The 23228-nt window shown below is 35.4% G+C and overlaps 1 protein-coding gene across 1 annotated transcript in view; it reads left to right on the top strand.

Annotated features, from left to right (window-relative positions):
• The window catches only part of LOC145670034 (serine/threonine-protein kinase Sgk3-like), a 58320-nt gene extending 35935 nt beyond the window's left edge, over positions 1-22385 (top strand). Inside the window, exons 8-10 of the mRNA XM_081738379.1 lie at positions 8199-8372; positions 10077-10217; positions 14414-22385. Of these exons, the coding sequence (XP_081594505.1) occupies positions 8199-8372; positions 10077-10217; positions 14414-14584 (486 nt within the window). The 3' untranslated portion in view covers positions 14585-22385. The remainder of the gene's footprint in view (positions 1-8198; positions 8373-10076; positions 10218-14413) is intronic.
• The last annotated feature ends 843 nt before the right edge of the window (positions 22386-23228 follow it).

Raw genomic sequence — 23228 nt, 5'->3', positions numbered from 1 at the left:
TAATGTTGCTTCCATTGGTGATGCTGTACAAATCCCATCTAAAGTCTCACTTGCTCTACAACGTCTTCAAACGATACGGGGAAGAAATGAAGATTTGTTGTATCTTACCGAACATCTAGTTTCAATAAAACACTTATGCCACTGATAAATAGTAGGCCTACTGGGAGGATCTTTTTACCTTATACCTAAAGAGGTTCAATGTTGCTTCCATTGGTGATGCTGTACAAATCCCATCTAAAGTCTCACTTGCTCTACAACGTCTTCAAACGATACGGGGAAGAAATGAAGATTTGTTGTATCTTACCGAACATCTAGTTTCAATAAAACACTTATCCCACTGATAAATAGTAGGCCTACTGGGAGGATCTTTACCATACTTTGTACAGTTCGCAGCAAAAAACCTGTAACATGAACATGTAAGTTTATTGTGAAACTATGCCTAACAGCGCTGGGAATCAACATAATATCTAAGTGGCACGAATCACACCAGAAGAAACATCGACGTCCTCCCTTGCATATTTATTTTGGAGCAAAAGACTTCGTCGTTTCACAATAAACTTACATGCTCATGTTGCAGGTTTTTTGCCGCGGACTGTACAAAAATTACGTTGCACAGTTGTCGCAGACTTGGAGTCTTCAAACTAAAACACACAGCTAGCATTCTCGGAACTAGTAAAGGCAGCCATCTTTGCTGCAACTGCTGCTAGCGCTTGCGGTGGCTTGTTTCTGAGCTAGTGTAGTACGTGAGTCAAAACTTGATGTTATTTTGCTACAAAATGCCACCAAAACCATGTCTGTAAGATAATTGAATCAATCAATATGAGTTTTCAAAGTTGTAAAGTTCTTTTTGATACACCCTGTATTTAATATAAATGTGTTAAACACTATAGTGTGTAAGTAAGCAAATTTAATATGTTTTCGCATATACTTCGCAAAACTAAATCCTCTTCAAAAAATTCAGAGGTAAGCACGTATCCCATTTACGGGTGACCATGACTTATTCATCTTTATTGAGTGTCGAATTTTCGTCTTATCAAGACATAGATAAGTAAAAAAGATTTAGTAAGAATAGAATGAATGGGATTTATTTATACAGTAAACAACCATGTGCATTAATAAATAATTTACTAAGCATCACAAAGAACATAGACATCACACTGGAAGAACATATCAGTGTTGTCAAATTTAACAATGCTTCAACATTCGGTATTTCAAAGCACCTGAAAGATAGAACACATATCTTTGATAAAGTACAAGTTATCAAAAGTCTTCATTATCTGTAGAAACCTTTTTTATTGAAATGAAGCAGTGAAAACTAAATTCCGACACTGGGACGGGGGATAAAAATTGGAATAATGTCATGAACACCTTTAACCGTTGTCTTCAGCCACAAAAGAAGAATCGCAATGGCTTGAGGTGCTGTTAAAGACCTGTACTGGAAGTTTCAGGATACCTGTATAGTTGATTCCCATTCATCCTAATCCTCCACTAAAATATTTTTCCCCATTCATCTTATCCCTTGCTAAATCCTTTCTTCCCATTCATCTCATCCCCACGAAATCTTTTTTCCTTATTCATTTCATCACTAAACCCTTTTCACTATTCATCATATCCTCCACCAAACGGTTTTTCCATTCATCTTATCCCTTACTGAACCAATCTATCACATTCTATCCCCATTTTAAACCTTGCGTCACCATTCATCATATTCCCCAATATATCTTTTTCGTAATTCAACCTATCACCATTAAACACTTGATCCCCACTCATCCTATTCTCCATTAAACCCTTTTCCCCATTCATTCTATCCTTCACTAAACCTTTCTCTCCATTCATCTTATTCCCCACTAAACCTTTTTCACATTCATCCTATCCCCCACTAAATCTCTTTCCTCATTCAACTTATCCCTCACTGAAGCCTTTTTCACATTCATCTTATCTCCACTAAATATATATAAAACAACTTTTTGCTAATTTATCTTATTTCCCATTCATCTTATGCTTCATTAAACCTTTTCCTCCCCATTCACCCTATCCTCCGCTAAACTTTCTTGCCCATTAAGATTATGGCCCTAAATCCTTTCTCCACCTGTCTCCAGGAAACAATTTCCTTCAATCATCCTATTCCGCTCTGAACCCTTTTCACATTCATCCTATCCTGCAATAAACCCATTTTCCCCGTTCATCTTATCTCCTACTAAATACTTCCCCCATTCATCCTATCCCACTGTACCCTTTTCTTCCATTCCTCCTATTTCCACTAACATTTTGTTACCATTCATCTTATCCCCACCAAATCCTTTTTCCTATTCATCCTATTCTCACTGAACTCATTGTCTTCAGATTTCTTTAGGCGATTTTCCTTTCTTCACAAGGTATTCTATTATGGCGCGGTGCTGAAAATTAGGAGAATTTTTCGAGTATGGCTGATATTACGTTGTTGTCCTTTCAGAAATAATAGCGTAATGAGATTATTATTGAAATGAGGTCATATTTATAGTACCAAAGAGTGCCGCAATTAATACTATCATTAATGAGTATAAGAATCATTGCTAAGTAACCTTACGCCGCGAACTTATCACCTGCTTCTTGTACTTTCGGCCAGATTCATTTATTTTGAATTCCTACTTTCGCGTAATGTAATAAATAACATTGAAAAATCAACGTTTTCTCAAGTTATCAGCCGAGTGAAAATATTGACTTCCGACATTTCGCATGCAGACTTGCATTTATCTTCAGGAATTGTTATGAAAAGACCGGAGATACGTAGACATATGTAGAGGCGGGGCTATGAACACATGTATAAGTTTTGTATTATAGACATCTACTAATGTCTAATGTGTCATAGTTCGCAAACAGCGCATTCTATATCAGTTTAAAGAAAAACTATACTCACCACTATGCCCTGCACATTTTAATCTCTTTAACTATTTTATCATCAGATCCAAGCAGTTGCAAAGTTGAAATCTGGGAACTTCTTTACATCTTCTTAAGTATAATGTTCAAATTCGGTGAACTTCCGTCCTCTTTCAATTTTTGTGTATAATCTTGTAATGGCCGGTTAATTCCAGTATGTAGAACTCCTGCACTAAAACTGGAAATTGCCAAAATAAATTGTTAAAGTATGCAATATGACACTTAAATTATTTACACAAAGACCGCAGACATTATACAAACACCATGTTTAAAATTCAGTTTTGAAAATCATCGTTACCAAATCATTTATTTCTATAGTCGGAGAAATTTTGGTTATTTTTATAGTTGTACATTTCGGTGAAAAAGAGAACTATGAAATTAAAAAAAAAGAAAAAAATCTTTAAGTATGTGTTTGGACAAATTATCATTATGTAACTTGGACACACTCTCATGTCTTCGTCAGTAATCCATAATCTATTTACGTACGAGACTTACAAAATGATTTTCCGTCGAATATCCTGGAAAGATAATGTAACGTAAAACATCGAAAAAGAAGTTTATACAGAAAATTTATAAAGGTACCTAGGTACAATCCTAGCGTTCGTTCAGATTACCTTTATCTAGATTTAATGTTGGTCTCTTCGTCCTTATATACACTCACTGACAAAAAATGGACAACGGATTAGGTAGTAAAAGCTTAATGCGTGTTGCATGTTGTAAGTTGTAGCACTTCGTCGGGTACCGATATATGCGTTGATGCGGCTTGGAACTGAGTCGTAGAGAGTCGTCTTAACTTGCCTGAAGTAAGTCACTTCGTAGCTGCTGTAACTGTGCCTCGAAATCTTGCAGATTGGCAGTGGCACGGAGTTGGCGTCCGAACCGGTCTCAAATGCGTTTAATCTGGGAGAGATCAGGTGACTACTGGCCAGGAAAACAATCCATAGACACGTGTGGCGGAGCGTTGTCTTGTTGAAAGATTTTAGCAACCTGTTCTCACAGAAATGATAACATATGCGGACGCAGAATCTCACTCACCTATCGCTGTGCCATCAGTAATTTGCGAATGACTACGAAAGGTGACCGAAAGTCATATATGCGATGGCTTCTCATACCATGATGACAGGAGTTCTACAATATTGGCTGGATATGACCTCTCCTCCGGCACCACCACACACACACATATGATATTCATCTCTAATTCAGAATCGAGACTTATTATTACTAAACATGATTCGTTGCCATTCACGAGGATTCCATGTTTCCCGAGTGCGACGCATCGTTTATGCACTGGTGTTAAAGGCAGCCTATGCAGGGGACGGTACACCAGCAATCCAGCTGATACCAGTTGTTCAGATACGATGCTGGATGATACAAGGTGTAATAGAGAATCTACTACTTGTGTCCGGATGCCAGGCGCAGACATCACAGGATTACGTAATGCTTCACACACAATGTGACGATCATCCCTTGTTGTGGTCTGTCGTGGTTGACCGAAACCATCGCGTCGTACGTTGGTGCCTTCATGTATCCACGGACCTCAAAATCTGGGAACAGTGATATTGGAATGTCCTACATGTCTGGCAATTGCATGAAAAGCCAAGCTGGCCTCGTGCAATCTTACGATGCCCCTTTTGAGTACCGTGAAATGCTGTTAATGCTCTCTACTCTGTGCTCACTCACTCTCTCATTTAACAACTGACTGACGCTTCCAGGGTTGCATTCCTTACCTCTGATATTACTGCTCTCTGGTGGTCTGTCGCGATGTTCTCAATCTTTGAAACTTTTGAAACTGTAATCGTTCACACACCCTCCATAGCACTATACATCAACCGAATTGCTGTTGAATTGGACGATTCCTTCTTGGTGCTTTTTTGTTGTTGTCGGTGAGTGTAATACGATTCAAATCTTTTAACGCATAATTGAAGAGGCCTTGTGTAAACCTTATATAACTGTAGAAATACTAAAGAGAGTGAATCAACATTCTTGGGATTGTCTAAGTGTGTGAGCGCTTCTCAAAATTATAATTAAGGAGAAACAAAACAATAGAATTTTCGTTAAGATTTCTATCCGGTAAAATTCATAACAGCATAAGGAAATAATACACTTGCCCCAGGCGCTGTTTTTATTTTAGTTTCTTGTGTTTAATTTGAATGATACATGAGTAGTTACATGTATAGATATATTGATCAATTCGGTGAAAGTTAATTGACAGATTTTATTTAGTAATTGATACAATGGGGATACATATCTTGACCGATTAGTTGTTAGTTTAATTAAAACACACTATTGTGTAAACTAACGATGAGCGTATTCGTAACGAGAGTACTCTCACTTATCTTTGATTGTTACTGTGACCGTATAAGATTTCAAATATATTCTTGGAGAAATGTTACTATTAGTATCAGTATACCTAAATTTTGGAGAGCTCCGAAATTTATCTGTTATAGTGAAATTTTGCTATACTGAAATAAGTCAATTTTCAAGAACTCACTCATCCAATACAGAATATACGAGAATATACGTGGTTAAAAAGTAAGGTGAATAATTTTATTAGAAGCAAAGTAATAAGCTTACATGGAATTTGATTTAATCTCCTTCAAAATACTGTTCTTGGCCAGCAATGCACTTATCCCAACGTTGAATCCATGACTGGAAGCTTTTTAAGGGTGTTCAGCTGGTCTGTCGTGGTCCTCTGAATGTCCTGGAGTGGTGTCAAAACGTTTTCTTTTAAGCATGGTTTTAAGTTTTGGGAAGAGCCCGAAATCGAATGGTACTAAATCTGATAAGTAAGGTGGATGTGGACAGACAGGAACACTCGCGGATCAAAAGCAAAGTATGGCACGGCGCGTTCGTGGTGAAGGAGGAGATCATTTGCTCATTTAATCAGCGGTGAAAATGCTTTTCATGGATCCATACAAGATGTTTAGTTCTTCGGGAAGCTCTCGAATAGTCATTCGCCTATTTGAGCAAATCATTTGTGCCACTTTTTGCAGGTTTTCGTCTGTTTTTGACATCGAAGACCGTTCGATCGTTGTTTGTTTTCAACCGACTTGACTCCTTCCGCTTTAGAATCGCTCATACCATTTGTAAACAGTCTTCAATGCCACCACTTCATCGCTATGCACTGATTTTGACATTTTGTGAGCTTCTTCGGCACTTATTTGCAGCTTAGAACAAAGCTTAATGTTGGCACGCGACAGACACTGTAACATGCCCTCACTCTTCTGCCTCTGGAAGCCAACTAACATGTCACAACTCGTTCAAACTCGACACTAACTGTACAAAAGGTTTAGGCTACCCCGGTTACTAGTTGAAATGGATACAACATTGACAGATGACACTGTGCAACGACATTCACCATACTTTTTGATCACACATTGTTCATCACTTCAACATGAATTTACAGGCAAAAAATATGAAATATATAATTAAACAATGAAAACGGGTAAGTGTATCAGGATGAAATTAGTTGTTCTGCATTTATTCACCTATTCACTGTGCAACTGTTTTAAATAAAGGGACGTTTTAAACAATTCTAAAGGGGTTATGTTAAAATGAGTATATACATAATTGAGGAGTTTGATGCAATAAGGGCGTAAGTCTGAAACATTAAGTCTGAAACATGCAGTTGGAGAGAAACGATGTTGAAAATTTAAGTAGTTGTTTTCTTACATAAAACAGTGTAATATGCAGCATTTTATTCCGATATTGAATTGAAATGTTACCAGGATGCTAAACAAGCATGGCAAAAGCCACAGGTGCGTTTGGTGCAAAAAGGGCGTAATCTCGCTTACGCCCTTATTACATCAAACTCCTCAATTAACAAGTCCTTAATAGTAGCAGTTAATTTTTTAATATTTTATAATAAAAGGGACTCTATCTTTGCTGTGATTTAATTCCTTATTTCGTGCATTGAAGGATAACAAAGCTTATTTAATGGTATAACTCATTTGTTACGTTACAATCGCTATTTTGCTCAACCGAGCAGTAAATATACACAGTGTGTCTACTACATTTCAAGACTGGCAATACTGTAAGATAACCGCTGGAGACACCAAGCGGTTATTGTGTGTAGCTTTTAGTACCGACTGTGTTGTGCATGGTATAAGAATTCAGGAGTTTGTCCCGAATTTTGTGACGTACAGTGATTTCAATGTACTATGTTTTCTTTGTTCGTTATGGGTAATGAAGTGGAGCAGAGAGTAGCCATCAAGTTTTGCGTAAAACTTGGCAAAACAGCCATGGAAACCGTGGACATGATTCAAGAAGCTTACAACAATGATTCTTTTTCGCGAGCGAACATTTTTGTGTGGAATTGTCGTTTTCGTGTGGGTCGGGAGGTGGTCATGGACGACCTTAGACCTGGCCGTCCGGTAATATCTTGAACTGACAAAAATGTTTAAAAAAAAAAAAAAAAAAAAAAAAAAAAGCTAAAAATCGTTGTCAGTTCCTCGGGATGATTGAGATGGACTTTTACATTGGTAAATATACTGTTCAGAAGGCCGTGAAACAAGATCTACGGAAGAGGAAGATTTGTTCCAGATTTGTGCCCCACATTCTGACAGCAGAGCAAAAAGGAGACTGGGTGTCGTCGTGTCAGGAGTGGGTCAAACTGGCCGAAAATGATCCAGAATGGCTTAAGAATGGTGATGAATCACTCTTTCACGTTGAAAGGAAAATATTTTGACTCAATTTCAAAGGGCTATGACAAAGGAACTCAACATTCAGACAAGAGGATTTCCAGAAAGAAATCCAGAAACTATAGAGCCGTGCAATTGACTGTGTACAACAAGGAGAGTCATATATTGAAGGTTAGCAGCCAATCAAGGCAATTCTCTTCTGCATTATTTTCTGATAATGCCAGTCTTAAAATTTAGTAAATACACTGTGTGTAAAAAACGGCTATTATATCATCTGAATAATAAAATAATGTAATAAGGAAAATATTTATATTATAAAACAGGATTAATATCAATTTTATTTTGAAAACATTGAAGTTAAATATATGCAAAAAGACGGAATTTTCATTCGTTATACTGAAAGTTCGAAATCTGTTATAATGAAATGTTTTAACATACATTAAATAGGGAAAAGAAAAGCCACATAATATTGATTTCGGATTTCTGAATATTTCGTTATATTGATATTTCTTACAGCGACATTTTACTCTATAGCTCCTTTGAAGTAGAAGTTTATATTTTTACGTGTGTGCTTAGCAACACATTTCTTTCAATTATTCGTCTAAATTATAAATGTTTTTCTTTTCTCCGTTCTTTAAACAGGCCTATGATCGATCTGTTGATTGGTGGTGCCTTGGAGCTGTACTGTATGAAATGCTTTATGGATTACCGCCATTTTACTGCAGAAATACTTCTGAAATGTATAACAATATTGTCAATAAGCAACTTCTGCTTCGAAACACAGTGTCAGAAAGCGCTAAAGATATTCTAACAAAGGTAAGAATAGAAATTTCCATGTGGTTAAATACTTCCAGAATAGTGTTGCAATTAACCACATAAATGAACAGACTCATCTATTTTGAATTATTTCTTTGTGTGGTTTCTGATGTGTAAGTTGACATCTTCTATTAATACCTTTTGGATCTCAATTGAAAATTCGCCTTTAGTTGTGTGTGTGAGAGAGGGAGAGAGTGAGCGGACGTAAAAACAAATCGTACAAAGCTGAATATTTGATTGTATGTTTCTCTGCTACATAAACCTACACCATTGGTTTCGCACATTTCTGGGTAACTGAGGGGAAAAGACTGTAGGCTATTAATATTTTTAAAATGCTGCGTTTCTGGTGGAAGTCTTCCAGAGAGCAAAGTATTAGTCTGGCAAGATAATAACTTGGTACATACATTATTCTGTATAATAATATGAAACTTTGGGTACTACGAGAAAGAATTAAAAAATAAAGTGAATATTGAATTTATTCATAAACATGGAGGAGTACAAGTATGAAATTGTAGTATATTGGGCAATGGTATCATACAAAATTACACGTAGTCGTCACCGGTGTTTAGACATTTATTTCATCGGGAGAGCAATTCTCCCATGCCGGATTAAAAAAAAAAAAAAAAATCTTATCCCAAACTCGTAAGTTAGATAATCGAAGCATCTTGCGCTTGTTTAAATGTGTTGAAATGTTATCACCGGATGTATTCCTTCATAAGTCCCAAAATATGGTAGTTAGGAGGGGCTAGATCAATACTATACAGAGGGTATTTGAGGGTATACAGAGAGTGGAAATGAAATCTTTCAGTTTAACGTCCCACTATTATGCCCTTTAGACTAAAGGAGACGGATGATCAAGGCAAGTAAATGATGATGCAAGAATTGGTGAAAAAGAATGTGGGAGGAAACGGGAATGCCCCGAGAAAACCCATGGACACTAGGTTGTCCACCACAAACTTACTTGGCTGGGGATCGAACCAGAGACTTCATGCACCAGATGTTAACACTGAGCTACTATATCCCCTATGTAAAGAGTGGTTTTCACTTTTTTCTTCATCCATCACATCAAAGTCTTCTGCTGGGAAATGCGTGACCCTACTTGTACACTTGTTCACGTGTTATCACATTTTATCTATAATCATGTATCAATTCTTAATGAATTTCTGTCTGTTTATTCCCCATGGGACACAAGAATCGAATGGCACTACGCGCCTCATCTTTTGTGTAATATCTCAGTTGCTGTGCCATGGTTTGACTAGTTTAGTCTCCAGAAGAAACAACGTGCTGTGCTCTGGTGTCTAACAGACGTATTACACGTCGAAACAGGCCGTGGTGGCTCAGCGGTAGAGCGTTCACCTCTGGTGCATGGGGTCCTTGGTTCGATCCCAGGTCGCACCAAGTAAGCTTTGTGATGGGACATAGGTTTTCTCGGGGTTTCCAGTTTCCTCCCACTTTCTTCACTCCACCGTATCATCAATTTTCATCATCACCGTCTCCTTCAGCCTAGCCAGCATAACCGTGAGACGTAAAACTTAAAGATTTCATTTTCATTTTTATTCCATCCGAAGATTTACCGGTATAAGTTTCAATTATTTACTCTTGAAGTTCAAAACTTGGTAATTTAGTTACAAAATGCATAGTGAAGAATGAAATTTATGTAAAAGACAATATATCTTATAAGTTCTTTTTTTATTATTCCTACAGCTTCTGCAGAAAGATAGAAGTTTACGCTTGGGATCTGGTGAAGGAGACTTTGAAGACATTAAGAGGCATGACTTCTATAAATGTATTCACTGGGAAGATTTAGTGAAGAAAAAAATAAAACCACCATTTAATCCAAATGTGGTAAGTTTTGTAACCGAGTGGAAATTTCGGTAATTGCCTCTTTTCCTTGACCATTATCTTGTGACTTTAAAAATATTAGGTCGAAGAGTTCCGTGCAGTTAATCAGATAATTCTTTTAGTTTCATTTATTAGGCTCATAATGCGTCCTGGAAAACCTGCAAGTTCAAAAATTTTTTCCAAATATTGAAAATATATATAGAATTTCTCTTTTTCAATTTCTCCTGGAATTTTTCATTTGGTTTGGAAATTTCGGTTTTTTCTTTAAGTAAATTAATTTTTCATGTTTTGTTTTTTTCCTTTCTTTCTTGTATGTGGATAACAAACGAAAAGTTATTCACCTTGTGCCTCCATGTTCATTGCTTTAATTTAACATTTCCTTCTTGTCTGGGAACATCAGTACCATTTTTATGATTGTGTCACCGGATCGTCACGTTTACTTCTTCTATTGTAAGTTTTGTTTTCTTATAAAGAACAATTAGTTCAGAATAAAGAAGTGTTCAAATTAATAGACTCACGCTCGAAAAATGCAAAATTAATATAGGAGTCCTAATTTCAGAGTTCTAGAACATTTTAACTTAATGGTTAAACCACAAATATAGGATCCTTCATTTGTTTACTGTACAGTTGAAGTGGTGATATCACTGTTAAACAGCAGATGGTATTACTGAGGGGGAGGGAGGGAATTCTCAAAGTGGTGTTTCAGTTGTAGATAGCTATTGTGCTTCGTGGTTCCTATCAACAAGTTACAGTCTGAAGTGTTGTGGTTGCTGTCGTACGAAGTTTACGACTTTCAAAGCGTTCAACAGTTCGAATGGACCAGTTTAAAATGATCGTGACATGTTTCGTGTATCAATCTTTTATTCTGTGTAGTCCTGTAATTGCAGCATAATGGGAAGAGTAAAAGACCTTTCTCCGCGTAAAATGGAAGTTAACAAAATACTTCTGGTGGAAATAAGATTTACACGGCAAGATATACATTGCTAGTAGAGTTGGGATAGAAAAAAATCTGAGTAGAATCTCTGTTGAAATGAACAAGAGCGAAAATAGGGTTGGGAAGTGTGGGCGAAAACAAAAGCTATCGCTATGAGGTATCAGAAAACTAAAAAGTTCAGTTGATTTTGAGTTTAACGTCCGTTTCAGCAGCGAGGCTATATGAGACGGGACCTACTGATTAACGTGGAATCCGAACCACATGAGCAGAAAACTAAAAAGATTGGCTCTGGGAAACAGAAGTGCAACTTCTAATAGACTTAAGCATAAAAATGGCTGAGTATGGCGCAGACATTTGGCCTGAAAGTGTTTGAAGGATTCTTTGTGCCGAGGGAATAAAAGCACACGGTCAAGAAAGAAAAAATTAGAGTCTACTCCAATTATGGCAAAGAAGCGCCTCTAATGGGCACGACGCTTAGAATATTGGATTGCTGACGATTGGAGAATAGTGTGTTTCAGTGATGAATCATGTATCTTTGTGTCTGATGAATGTTCACAATATGTGCAACGTTGACCTGGGAGGAATTCAAGTTGGAATGTCTTTAATAAACCGTGAAGCATCCTACTTCAGTCATGGTCTGGGGTGTGATCTCTGTCTTTCGGTCTGGAAGACTGTATATAGTAGAGAGGACAATGAAGCACACGACCAATACCTATAAGTTCTTCACGAAGAACTGCTGTCCCAGACTGCACTCTGGTTTGATGACGTAAATTCATCTTTCTGCATGATGGAGCTCCATGCCACCTGGCCAAAGCTGTGACAAAGTTCTTTGAGGACAACAAAATTAGTATTCTTCCGTGGCCAGGCACTAGTCCTGATATGAACCCGATTGAAAACTTTAGGAGCTTCATGAAAGAAAAGCTAGAGAAGAAGCACATTAGAACTAAACTGCAATTGATCAAGGAGATCAACAATTTGTGGTATCACGACTCTGAATTGAAGGTAAAATGTGCTAAACTCGTACATAGGATGCCACAAAGGATAAAAGACTTAATAAAGAATAAGGGATTTCATAAGAAATATTAATCTTTGTGTGAGAGATAATTTTCTTGTAAGTATTCCATTTCATTTTTTGTTTCCAATTTGGATATACACAATGTATAGTAATTATATTTGAATGTTAAGTACGCATTTGTTTTATTGATATTAAAAAGCATATGCTACACCCACTAGAAATTAGGACAGTTACAAAGTAGTAATTTGGACTAAGTTCGAACGTATTTTCTCACATAATATTGTACGAACAGTAAAATATTCAGAAACTGAATTGAGTGTAATAATTTGAACACGTCTGTATTTTGTGACTTTTCAAAATTCAAAATTAAAACAACAAATGAAAATTATACAACAATATTAATTGAATGTTATGAAGATGTTTCTGCTAGTTAACGTCTGATGAAGATAACGTTAAGTTATTTTAATAAATAAGTATATACTTTAGTCAGAAAAGTATTATGTATGTTAGCACTTGTATTGAGCTGAGTTTTTGTGATTGCACTTCGATTTAAATGTGTGTCCTAAGGAGAAGAGGGTTGACCAAGAATTGAGTATCTCACAACCCCGTGAAGGTAGGGAGTTGAAATTCGGTTAGGTTATGAATTATTACTGGCATCTATGGCTTGTCTAAGTCCGTCACATGTGAGGAATGACACTCTTCGGTGATCCACTACCCGGGGAATCGGGATAAAAGGGAAACGGCCTGGGACCAATATGTTAGGTACTATCCAGGCATTAGCCTGTGGGAATGAGGAAAACCCAGAAAAATCTCACAGGATGGCTGGTCTGAAAAAGCTTTGTTAAAATTTAAGCCTAGTATTCCTCCGCAAACCAGAAACCAGCGTTTAGTGCCTTAAAATTCGGTATATATATATATATATATACTCGTCACAGAAAGGATAGACAGCAGGAAATTTCTATATTATAAATTTCAATTTTGGGGGCACGGTAGTAGGGCGCTTACTTCTGGTGCGTGGGGTCTGTGGATCGATTCCCGGTCAAATAAGTTCGTTGTGGACGACATCGTATTCGTGGTACTCTAGTTTCCTTCCACATTTCATTCCACCAATTCTTCGATCATCATTCAGTTGCCTTAATCATTCCTGTCTCTTAGCCTAAAGAGCATAACGTGGGACGTTAAACTGTAAGATTTCATTTAAAAATAAAATCCAATTTTGCATGAATTGGGGGAATGCATCCATTTGAAGTGTGAGAAAACGATTTGACTTGGTCTTGACGTTGTAAAAATTATTTATGGACAGTTGTGCGAGAAGAATTTACATAACTCTAGTGAAATCAAACTTACATCAACAAGTAACTTGAAAACCAGAAAAAGTTTGTATATACTTTTCAGATATTTTCCGTAAACATTAGTCTTCCCATGCGAAGAACGGACTCTATTTTTTTAGTTACTTCTAAAACGTCAACTTTATCATTTTAGGAAGAACAAAAATGCTGAATTCAGAATTAATGATTAAATTTCGTCTTTCGAAACAAAATCAGGTACCACTAAACATTTGTAAACAGATGGTATTCTTACCTTATAATGCAAACATTTCAGCTTCGAATCCTGACAGATTTTTCCGGGCTTTTCCGTCGTTGCCAAGTAAAGGCTAGTATTGTGGCATTAAATATAGACTCTGTCCGATTCCCTTCCAAAACTACATTTTCCTGGATATTAGCACTTTTAATGTCATTTTCCAACAAGCGATACGTAATAGTGGTAATGTCAGCGGCCGATTTTCATCTGTTTTTAAAAATGTTCGTAGTTAATATTTGGTTGAGTAATTGGGTTGGAGTTATGGTCCTCCGTCTATATGAAATATGGACATACATCTTAAAATGGGATTCAAACCACTTGGGTTCCCACCGGGTATCGAATCCGGGTCTCCTGCGCTGATATCACTACACTACTAATGTGGCCACGACGGAGATCTATTTGTGTGTAATTAATGTTTGAATTAATACTTGAAGATCATATTCACTCCGAAGGCATAGGCAATAAACCGACCGATGGTACTACGACTACTAGATAACCACTTGATCAACAGGTCGATCATTGGTAGTATCAAAATGGTAAATGTTTCTAGTATGGTCTCGTGGTTCTGTTTGAAACTCTTTTAAATATTTTTTTTAGAGTCTAATTTAAACTTACAATCTTTCTCTATCATGGCTGACATACGCACTTAATTCATTTTTTTCGTTCTAGTGCGATAAACTTGATCTGAGCAACATTGATCCTGAATTTACAAAGGAGCCTATACCTTCTTCCCTTGAGAGGTCACATCTAAATGGAGTCGGATTATCTGCCAGTGTACTGGATGCAGATGATGCGTTTGTAGGATTTTCGTATGCGCCTCCGATTGGGGAGCTTCAATGACAGTATGCCACCAAGCTTCGAAAACCCAAGAGCCTAAAGAGAGTTATCAGTTCCTTCTTCCTACCAAAGTGGTGCTAGATTGTCGGTAATCAAAACATACCAGAACTTATATTTTAGAAAGAGAAACTGTTGCGAAGATAGTCATTTTCTTTTATTAGAATAGATCACAAACTAATGCATAATCAGTGCCTTACAGCCACCAAAGTATCAAGTAGTGAGAATTATTATTATATCGTCCATTTCTAGTGTTGTAAATAAACTGGATTTATTATTATTTTGAACGGTCCTCTACGAATGCTAACCACGTGTTTTTCAAAATATTGTAAGAGTCAAAAATACTATATTACAAGTTGTCAACTTCGTTTAAATAGTTTAAAATGGCAATTGCTTTCGAGGCTTTAGTTATTCTTGAGAATTATTCGACTGACTCATCTCCAGTTAATATTCATCAGCTTCAGTTAACTATAATTAGCAGTCGCTTAGCCAACTGTCGACTTAGTTATAAGGATCTATTAGTTGAATGTTACCACTTTTTTTTTTTTTTTTCGTTCAAAAATAACAGGCGATAAGTTGGTTTAGTTGCTATTCATGCATAAACAGTTCTCAACTATATCAATATCTCAAGGGTAACCGTTTTAAGTTCTAAAAACTGGTGACAATTTGTATTATAAAATAAAATTATTTTCCCTGTGCTTTTACAGTATCTTGAAATATGTATCTAATATCAAACAAATCGGTGTTAAGTTCGTCTAGGACTTGTTTGTATGTATGCTCAAGTTGTTAGTTGTTAAATGTTTGATTAGAAGATAACACTATTTTTTGTGTTGTTAGAGTTTATAGCGTTAAAAAATATATACCAATAATAATAATGTATTATTATTATTATTATAAAGAATACTTTCAGGATGTAAACATATGTTGAATTTGTGGAAATAGTAGTTAATTGCCTTTCCAAAATATTGTCCATTTATATATGTCGTCCCTATAGATGTAATTTATTTATTTACGCAAAGAAAATACCAGTAGTTTTCGTAATATACAGTTTTTTTAAGTCTCGTAATTCATGTTGCAATATTAGCCATTAAGATAATCATGTTTCGAGATATATATGTCTGTTTGTCATTCTAATTATTCTAGTAATTTTTTGATTTTGTCCATTTTGTAATACATTATCCTCCTGAAAGAAGGAATGTTATACAGAACACAGTGGTTTGAAGATAAAAATCATATACTTCTTTAATAAATAGAGGCAGTGCCGTGCCGTGGAAAATCAGCGCCCGGGGCGAGAGTACACGACGGCGCTCCCGTACATATGAGTGAGGTCGACAGACTAGCCGTGAAGTGCCACCATGGTTGGCACGAAGCGTAAGAGAATTTTCAAAAATAAACCGTGCTTTTCCTTGATTTTGAGCACTTTTTATTACTGTTTTCCTTCCATTATATATATGTGCACATGCATTTTCCTAACATGAGCAATATTATAGGACCACTTCCTAAAGCAGGAAGAGGATCTAAGTGCATACTAGTAGTATTTCAAGTAATTTTACCTCACTTTTTTCTTTCCTTCTTTTCTTCTATTTTTTTCCTCCTGAATGTTGCGCCCCCTTACTTTGGCGCCCGGGGCCGTTGCCCCGCTCGTCGCCCATCCCCACGGCACGGCACTGAATAGAGGATTGACATATTTAGTTATAGCAAAGGAATGCTTGATTAATAATACAGTTTAAGACATATAAGGTTTAAAAAAAACAAAAAAACATTAAATACACAAACAATATAGTCATAACATTATTTCGATCGAAAAGTCCGTTATCAGACAAAAAAAAAAAAAAAAAAAAAAAAAAGCGAAAAGAAATAACGAGGTTCTGTAGCCACAACCTCTTGGTTACGGCTGCGAGCTTTTCAGTGTGAAAGACGGGTCACAATTCGTACATGAGGAAGAAGAAGAAGAAAAAAAAAACATTGCATGCATTTATAATAGTGAAAAAAAAAGTCTTACAGTTTTACCGTGTCTTTTGATTCATCATCATTAAATAGATGCTTCGTTTCAGTTTTAGCTGTCTGTAACAGCTTCTGTCCGATGTGCAGAAATCCTAAAGAAACAAGTCAACCTACTTGGCGTAACGGTCCATTTGTGAGCCTAAGCATGCTCCAGCGCCATCTGCTAGCGACCGGATAAACTACGTCCAGCCTAGCGACGAACACATGGTCCCTATCAGGCGCTTTCTAGACTTAGTAACAGTCACGTCTTTTATTCACGCGACTCTCCAATTTGCCTCACGACGCTTGGTGGACACCGAAAATTGGGAAGCTCCAGCCGGGAATCGAACCCGGGACCAACGCTCTAACCACTGGACTACAAGTGTCCCCTTACAGAAATCCTAAAAGTTGTAAATAGTTTATTAACATCAATCCAGCGTCCATTGTAATCAGATCAAGTCTGTTTCAGTCATTGGTTCAGATTTTTGTTTTGATTGATGAAACTGGTTCAACCATAGTATTGTCACTGGAACAGACGAAACAAATCTCACATTTTAAGCAGATTTGGTGTTTAACAAGGCTATACATTCTTTTCGTCTTTCTGTGTGATTTCTGTAGGTTGTTTCCATGATAGGATTGGAGATTATCCACTTTAATGCCATATATGCATTGTAAAGTGAGGTCTCTTCATTGTATAGTATACAGATATACATTGTTTGTCATCAAAATTAGGTGTTTCAATCAATATTTTATTGCGGGTGAAAAGTCGGGGACATATTAGACAAAGAATTACAATTAATACAACTTGAGAGCTATGAAAAAGTCACTATTCAAGAAAGAAAGAAGTGAGGGGAATGAAAACTTTCCCAAGTCTGTTTTCTTTGTATATTGAATGTTTCTTTTGTCAACTATCGTGCGACTTCAACCACAATATAGGCCTAAATAGGAGTTCCTGGAAATACGTTTGATACGTTATTATGCCATGCAGTGAGTTTATTTTTATAACTAAACCATGTAATAGATGTTCACATTTTTCTTATTTAAATTTACCATTGATACTGTAGTTTTTTGTATGCTGTTTTCCTAAATTCAGATAAACGAAATGGAATCAACTGAATAAAAGCTGAAATATCATTTTGCAGAACCGCCATGATAGTGGCACATATACGAGGATGTCTTGGTTAAGTCCTAGCTCCTTCACTTTCCAATTTTTGGAAAATTCTACATCAGTCAGTTACATGACTTTTTCTTAACCCTGGAAAGAAAGAAAGAAAAAAAAAAGGTAGATATCCATGAAAATTGTGGTATATACCGGAAAAAGAATGCTCTTTATTATCAAATTCACCTTACTGCACTGAAAGTGAGGAGGGTTAAGGACTTGCCAGTATGTCCTCGTAACACATCAAGTCTATGGGTAGTAAATAGAAAAAGTTCATTTATATCTTGTTAATAGTGATTTTTTTAAAATATCATTCCGTATGCTACATACTTACTTAAAAATACATTCCGTAAAAGTTATTATATCTTTGTAAGCATATTTTGCTATTGTTGTCGCATTTATATTATATTAGGTTTTAGCTTTAGAAACAAGTAGCATGTTATAAAGCAGAACTTTTCCTATGTTTATCTATATCAATGGTTGTTTTGAGTGGTGAATTCAGACATTTTCACCTTGTGGAGATGTGAACCGTTGGGAGAAGTAAGATTCTTCCTTAAGTATTCTTGCCTTTGGATTGGAGTATCTAACTCAGAATTTACCTGGAAAAAGGGGTTTATCCCTTGTCATCTTACCTGAATTCTTTCCGGTTATAGTTACTACAGTAGATCCTTATCTTTTGCTTGTTTTTCATAAAGAAAGGAGATGAAATACAACTTACCACAATCATAGATAATGTTATTCTACAACAGAAAATATGAACCTGAAGAATTTTTCAGTGTTATTATCCATAGAAATTTACAGTGTTGCCAGAATAATATTTCCCGCAAAATCTAAGTTAAGGCAACAACTAGAGGAACGAACACAACTTCATTTGATTAAGTATCATGTTGTTTTGGTATCCTGTGAACTACTTTTTAAATAACATTATCATTTAATTGAAGTAACTGTATTTTCTTTATTACAAACTAAATACAGCTATTATTTAAAAAGTAGTTCACAGGATTCCAAGACAACATGATACGTAATCAAATGCAGTTGAGTTTGTTCTTCTAGTCGCTGCCTTAACTTAAATTTTGAGGGAAATGTTATTCTGGCAACGCTGCAATTTCTATGGATGGCAGCACTGAAAATTCTTGAGGTTCATATTTTCTGTTATACAATAACATTATCTATGAGTGTTACAAGTTGCATTTCATTATCTCCTTTTACTTACGAAAAACAAGCAAAAGAAAAATGGTAAATTTTGTATTATTTTTTAGTATATTAGGATCTTAACGTTAGAAAAGAGCACAAATCTGAAATTTTCATAGAACAACAAGTTTATTATTTTAAAGGCTATGTACTTTTTTGAATGGTAATATAGTGTATTTTAATATTGACTTTACAGTTAGGTTTAAAGTAAATTTATAATACAGGGTTACGATAATGTCTGTGATTAAATTTGATGTTTATTTGAGATACTTAAAAATAACTTAGAATGCTATTTTATTAAGCGTAAACTTAATAATTTCGAGGATCTCACCGCATAATATCTTTTCTATGTGAGCCTACTAGGCTGCCCAGGATTGTGTATACCAAATGCAATCGAAAAAAAAAAAAAAAAAAAGAAAAGAATTTATAAGAAGGAACTAATTTTTGTTTGTAACTGTATATTACGTAACGAAAAAAAAGTTAAGCTATTCTTATGTGTCTATTTGACAATTTTAAATTATACGCTTATTATAGTACATTTCCTTCTCTGTAGATTTGGGTGAAGAATTTGTATATTTTTTTCTAATTTGTATTATTAATGTTTATTCGGCGAGTCAAATCTATACACTTCCTTGAAATGTGAAAATTTCAGAAAAGCCAAAGATTAGCAATCTATGTACTATTAATACTATGCAAAGATTTTTTTTCTGTTACCAAAGATTGTATATTTTGTGGTGATATATTTTCTAATTATTGTACTTACAGAAATTTTATCGAGTTGTTAAAACTTTTTTTTTGTATGTTTCTGAGTAGATTTATTTAAAAGAATTATAAAATTTTTGTGTATTATGTAACTTACAAGAATCCAAATGCTGTCATAAATGTGCAGTTCTGTCGTATCCTATTTGCAGTTAATTATTTTAAAGAATGTTTCTTAGAACATGTACTTCTATATTTAAAAAAGAAAAAAAAAAAAGTTTGAAAGCTTTAAAAATTTCACGAAACAAGACAAGTAATTATACGAAGTTAGAAGTAAATATTGAGAAAGAATCATGTAACATTCTCGTTCCACACGAAAATAATAGTATTATGTATTAAATATTGTACTTTAAGAAGTTCACACTACATTAAATTTGTTACATCGTTTGAAAACTTGAAAAATGAATATATCCTGAAATTTTAACTAGTGTATTCGAAATTTATCTGACTAATCCTTAGGTTCTGCCTTTTTTGTGACTATATATTACAATTAATATTGTTGCTTTTCTTAGAAAGCTTTCTTTGGTAAAGGGTGCTCTATATGTTGTTTAGAGAGAGAGAGAGAGAGAGCTGTTACTAAAATAAGAATCTAATACCGATTATTGCAGTATTTTTTTTCTTCGACAGTAGTCATGCCGCTTAGTACAAAGTCTGAACATACGATCATAAATTGAGCTTGAAATGGTAGACATTTGGGAGCATCTAATGTCCAGTGTGTATGAATTTCTCATTTTTCTTCCTAGCTGAATTTTTAGGTCGGCTTAATTTGGCGGAAGGATAGGCCGGAGTTCTATGAACTCATGAAGCATACCCCAAGAAAAATTCACGAATACTGTATAGTTATAATCGAGAACAGCGGCAAGCGCACTGTTGCGGTCCGTTACACACTGACGAAACAATGAGCAAGGAACAGAACGCTGTTCTCTTCCTGTCACAACTTGAATTTTGCACTCGACACGTAGAAGGATCGTAGCAGACGCCTGCTTCCAATGCCTTGGCAATGTTGCCAACGCAATGCCTTGCCTTGCCAACGATAAAAGAACAGTAGGTAGGATAGTCGCGAGCCGGTTACTCGGGAGTCTGCTGTACTATATTTATTATGTAGTACTATGATGTATTTTAAACTGTTCGCACCATCCGATAACATTCCAACTTTTTCTTAATGTATAAGCGATACAGCATTTTTTCTGCAAGGTGAAAATGTGCAATATAATCGCTCATTCGTAAGATTATTATTTGTATTTGGGTCAGTTTGAGAATTGTAAAATTACATTCCATCTATAATGGGTAGTTATTGTGTGAAGTATGTTCATTCAGCTATATCACACATCACAACTTTCAATGCAGTATAAGTTCTACACAACGTTATAAGGTAGCTATAAAACATAGGATAGCTGATAAACAGTCCATTAATATTAATATAAAACATATTGTACGTGTTCAAGTTTTAGTTCCTTCACTTACCACACCGTTGTTCATTATGAAGAACTGATCCTGTTTCGCGGATGCGGTATCCTTTTTTAAGAAATACATGGTAGCAATTTTCCAACTGTATTACGTTTAATTGACCCTACTAGGATATATCCTATTGAATTTGGCAACCAACGACTTTTGTCTCAAACACTTTCGTTCAGAAAGAATAGTTATCTGCACTCGGCCATATTTTGTCAGGTCTACAGCTTTTATGTGTAATTAAACACGTTCATTGGATCCAGTCTTCATTATAGGTACCCTGCGATTTCACGGGATATTCTTCTTTGTTGTATAGAACTGTTCTGTGTAAATATTTTCTGGCAACACAGAAGTTACTAAGGTTTCTATATGAGAACTAGAGTCCACGTTACACTTTGGTTTGTAGTCGAGATGTTATGGTCTGAGCAGACGGTTTGAATTTGCAAGCATGCTTCTAGTAGGCTACGGAGAAGCCTGTTCTGCAATATGCAATAAAATATATAATCTTATAGTTAACGTGCATTCTGTTTAGTCAATAATGAAAGATTTTTAGATAACGCTAGTTTCGCAATGTAATTGTAAATATGCAATACATAATATATACCAAAGAAATGGTAATCTTCTGTCTTTTCCTTTTTTTACAGACTATGAAAAAAGAAAGTATACTGTAACATTCCACTTTGTAGGTATGTGAACAAATCTCTAACGGCTGTTATTCCAATAGAATATTTATATGAATATTTCTCATCTCGAGATAACAGAGAAGTATCCATTGTATTGCTAAGCTCAAAATTTAACTAATCAATGGAAGTCGTTACTGATAATTATTTTTTATTGCTACTTATTTCCTAATTGAAAAGTGCCTACACGTGTACTGAGCAATTAATGTTTTTTGTCATTAATTTCAGAAATATTGGAAAAAAAGTTTAAAAAATTCATGGCATTTATTTTTTTCAAAATGCAAAAAAAGAATATTTCTGGAATGGATGAAACATTTATTGCTAGCTAGTGTCACATTTAAATATGATCGAAACCAAAAACAATCTTTGTAATGTACTAACCTAGCACCTTAAGCATGTTGTAACAATACGTAATGCGCATGTGATGTCCAAAGTGATTATGAAAAGTAAATGTATATTTTTGATGTTCCAGTATGGCAATTTAATGCCAATAATGTATGTTAATTTATTATGGTTTGTTTCACTTACCTATGATGCTCATGTACTAGAAAGCACTAAAGGTCTCAATATAATTATTTTTCTTTCTTAAAATGAGTTTTCTTTAAAGAGAAAAAGCCAATAGGTTTTCGTTCTTCACATCAATCATCAAAAACAGGAAGCTAAGTTAGTCACGTTCCCACAATTTATGGAAGAGCTAGTTAAGGTACAATCATTTCCAGTTAGATTGTATAGTTATTTGTAGAATGTTCATATCTCCAATAAAGAATCGTGTTTTCTATTGGACAATTTGTTCAATAAATTGGAACTAATGACCGATCAATTCCTGCGAAGATTATTACTGTGGATGCCGAAAGAAACAACGTGATGACCAAGCTCGGGAATCGAACTTTGAATCCACCCATCACCTGTGGTTTGACAACTTCACTAATAGCAACCTGAATGCATATAAGGCTATCTGCACACAAATGCTGTTTTCCTGCAAATTGTGATGTGATTCAAATAAAACAAAGTTTTGTTCCAACCTCACCACAAACAACCGCAATAAACCACTATATTTTAGGAGTTATATTGAAAGCAATAACTTCAGCAATTTGATTTCACTATAACATAATATGAAATCCAGTATAGGCGTAGCACCGAGGAAAATATTGAATCAAACATATACGATCGAACTTTTTGTATTTAATTTCTTGTCAGCCTCAGTTTACATACGTACGTATTATATGTAAAGGTTTAATTTAGAAAAAACAATGCAACACTTATAAAAGATCCTTTAGCCTATCAGTCATATTCCGCAATGGCTCTTCCCGCTTCTCTCACGAAGCCCCGTCCACAGGTCTAGAACCCAGGCGTAAAAAGTAATCTCGAAACCCTCATTTCATACAATTTTTTAAATTCATTTCAACTACACATGTATTCTTATTGG

The sequence above is a fragment of the Thermobia domestica genome, chromosome 2 (genome assembly GCF_964235325.1).
Source record: "Thermobia domestica chromosome 2, izTheDome1.hap1.1, whole genome shotgun sequence".
NCBI classification, from domain to species: domain Eukaryota; kingdom Metazoa; phylum Arthropoda; class Insecta; order Zygentoma; family Lepismatidae; genus Thermobia; species Thermobia domestica.
This window is presented reverse-complemented; position numbering and strand designations above follow the sequence as displayed.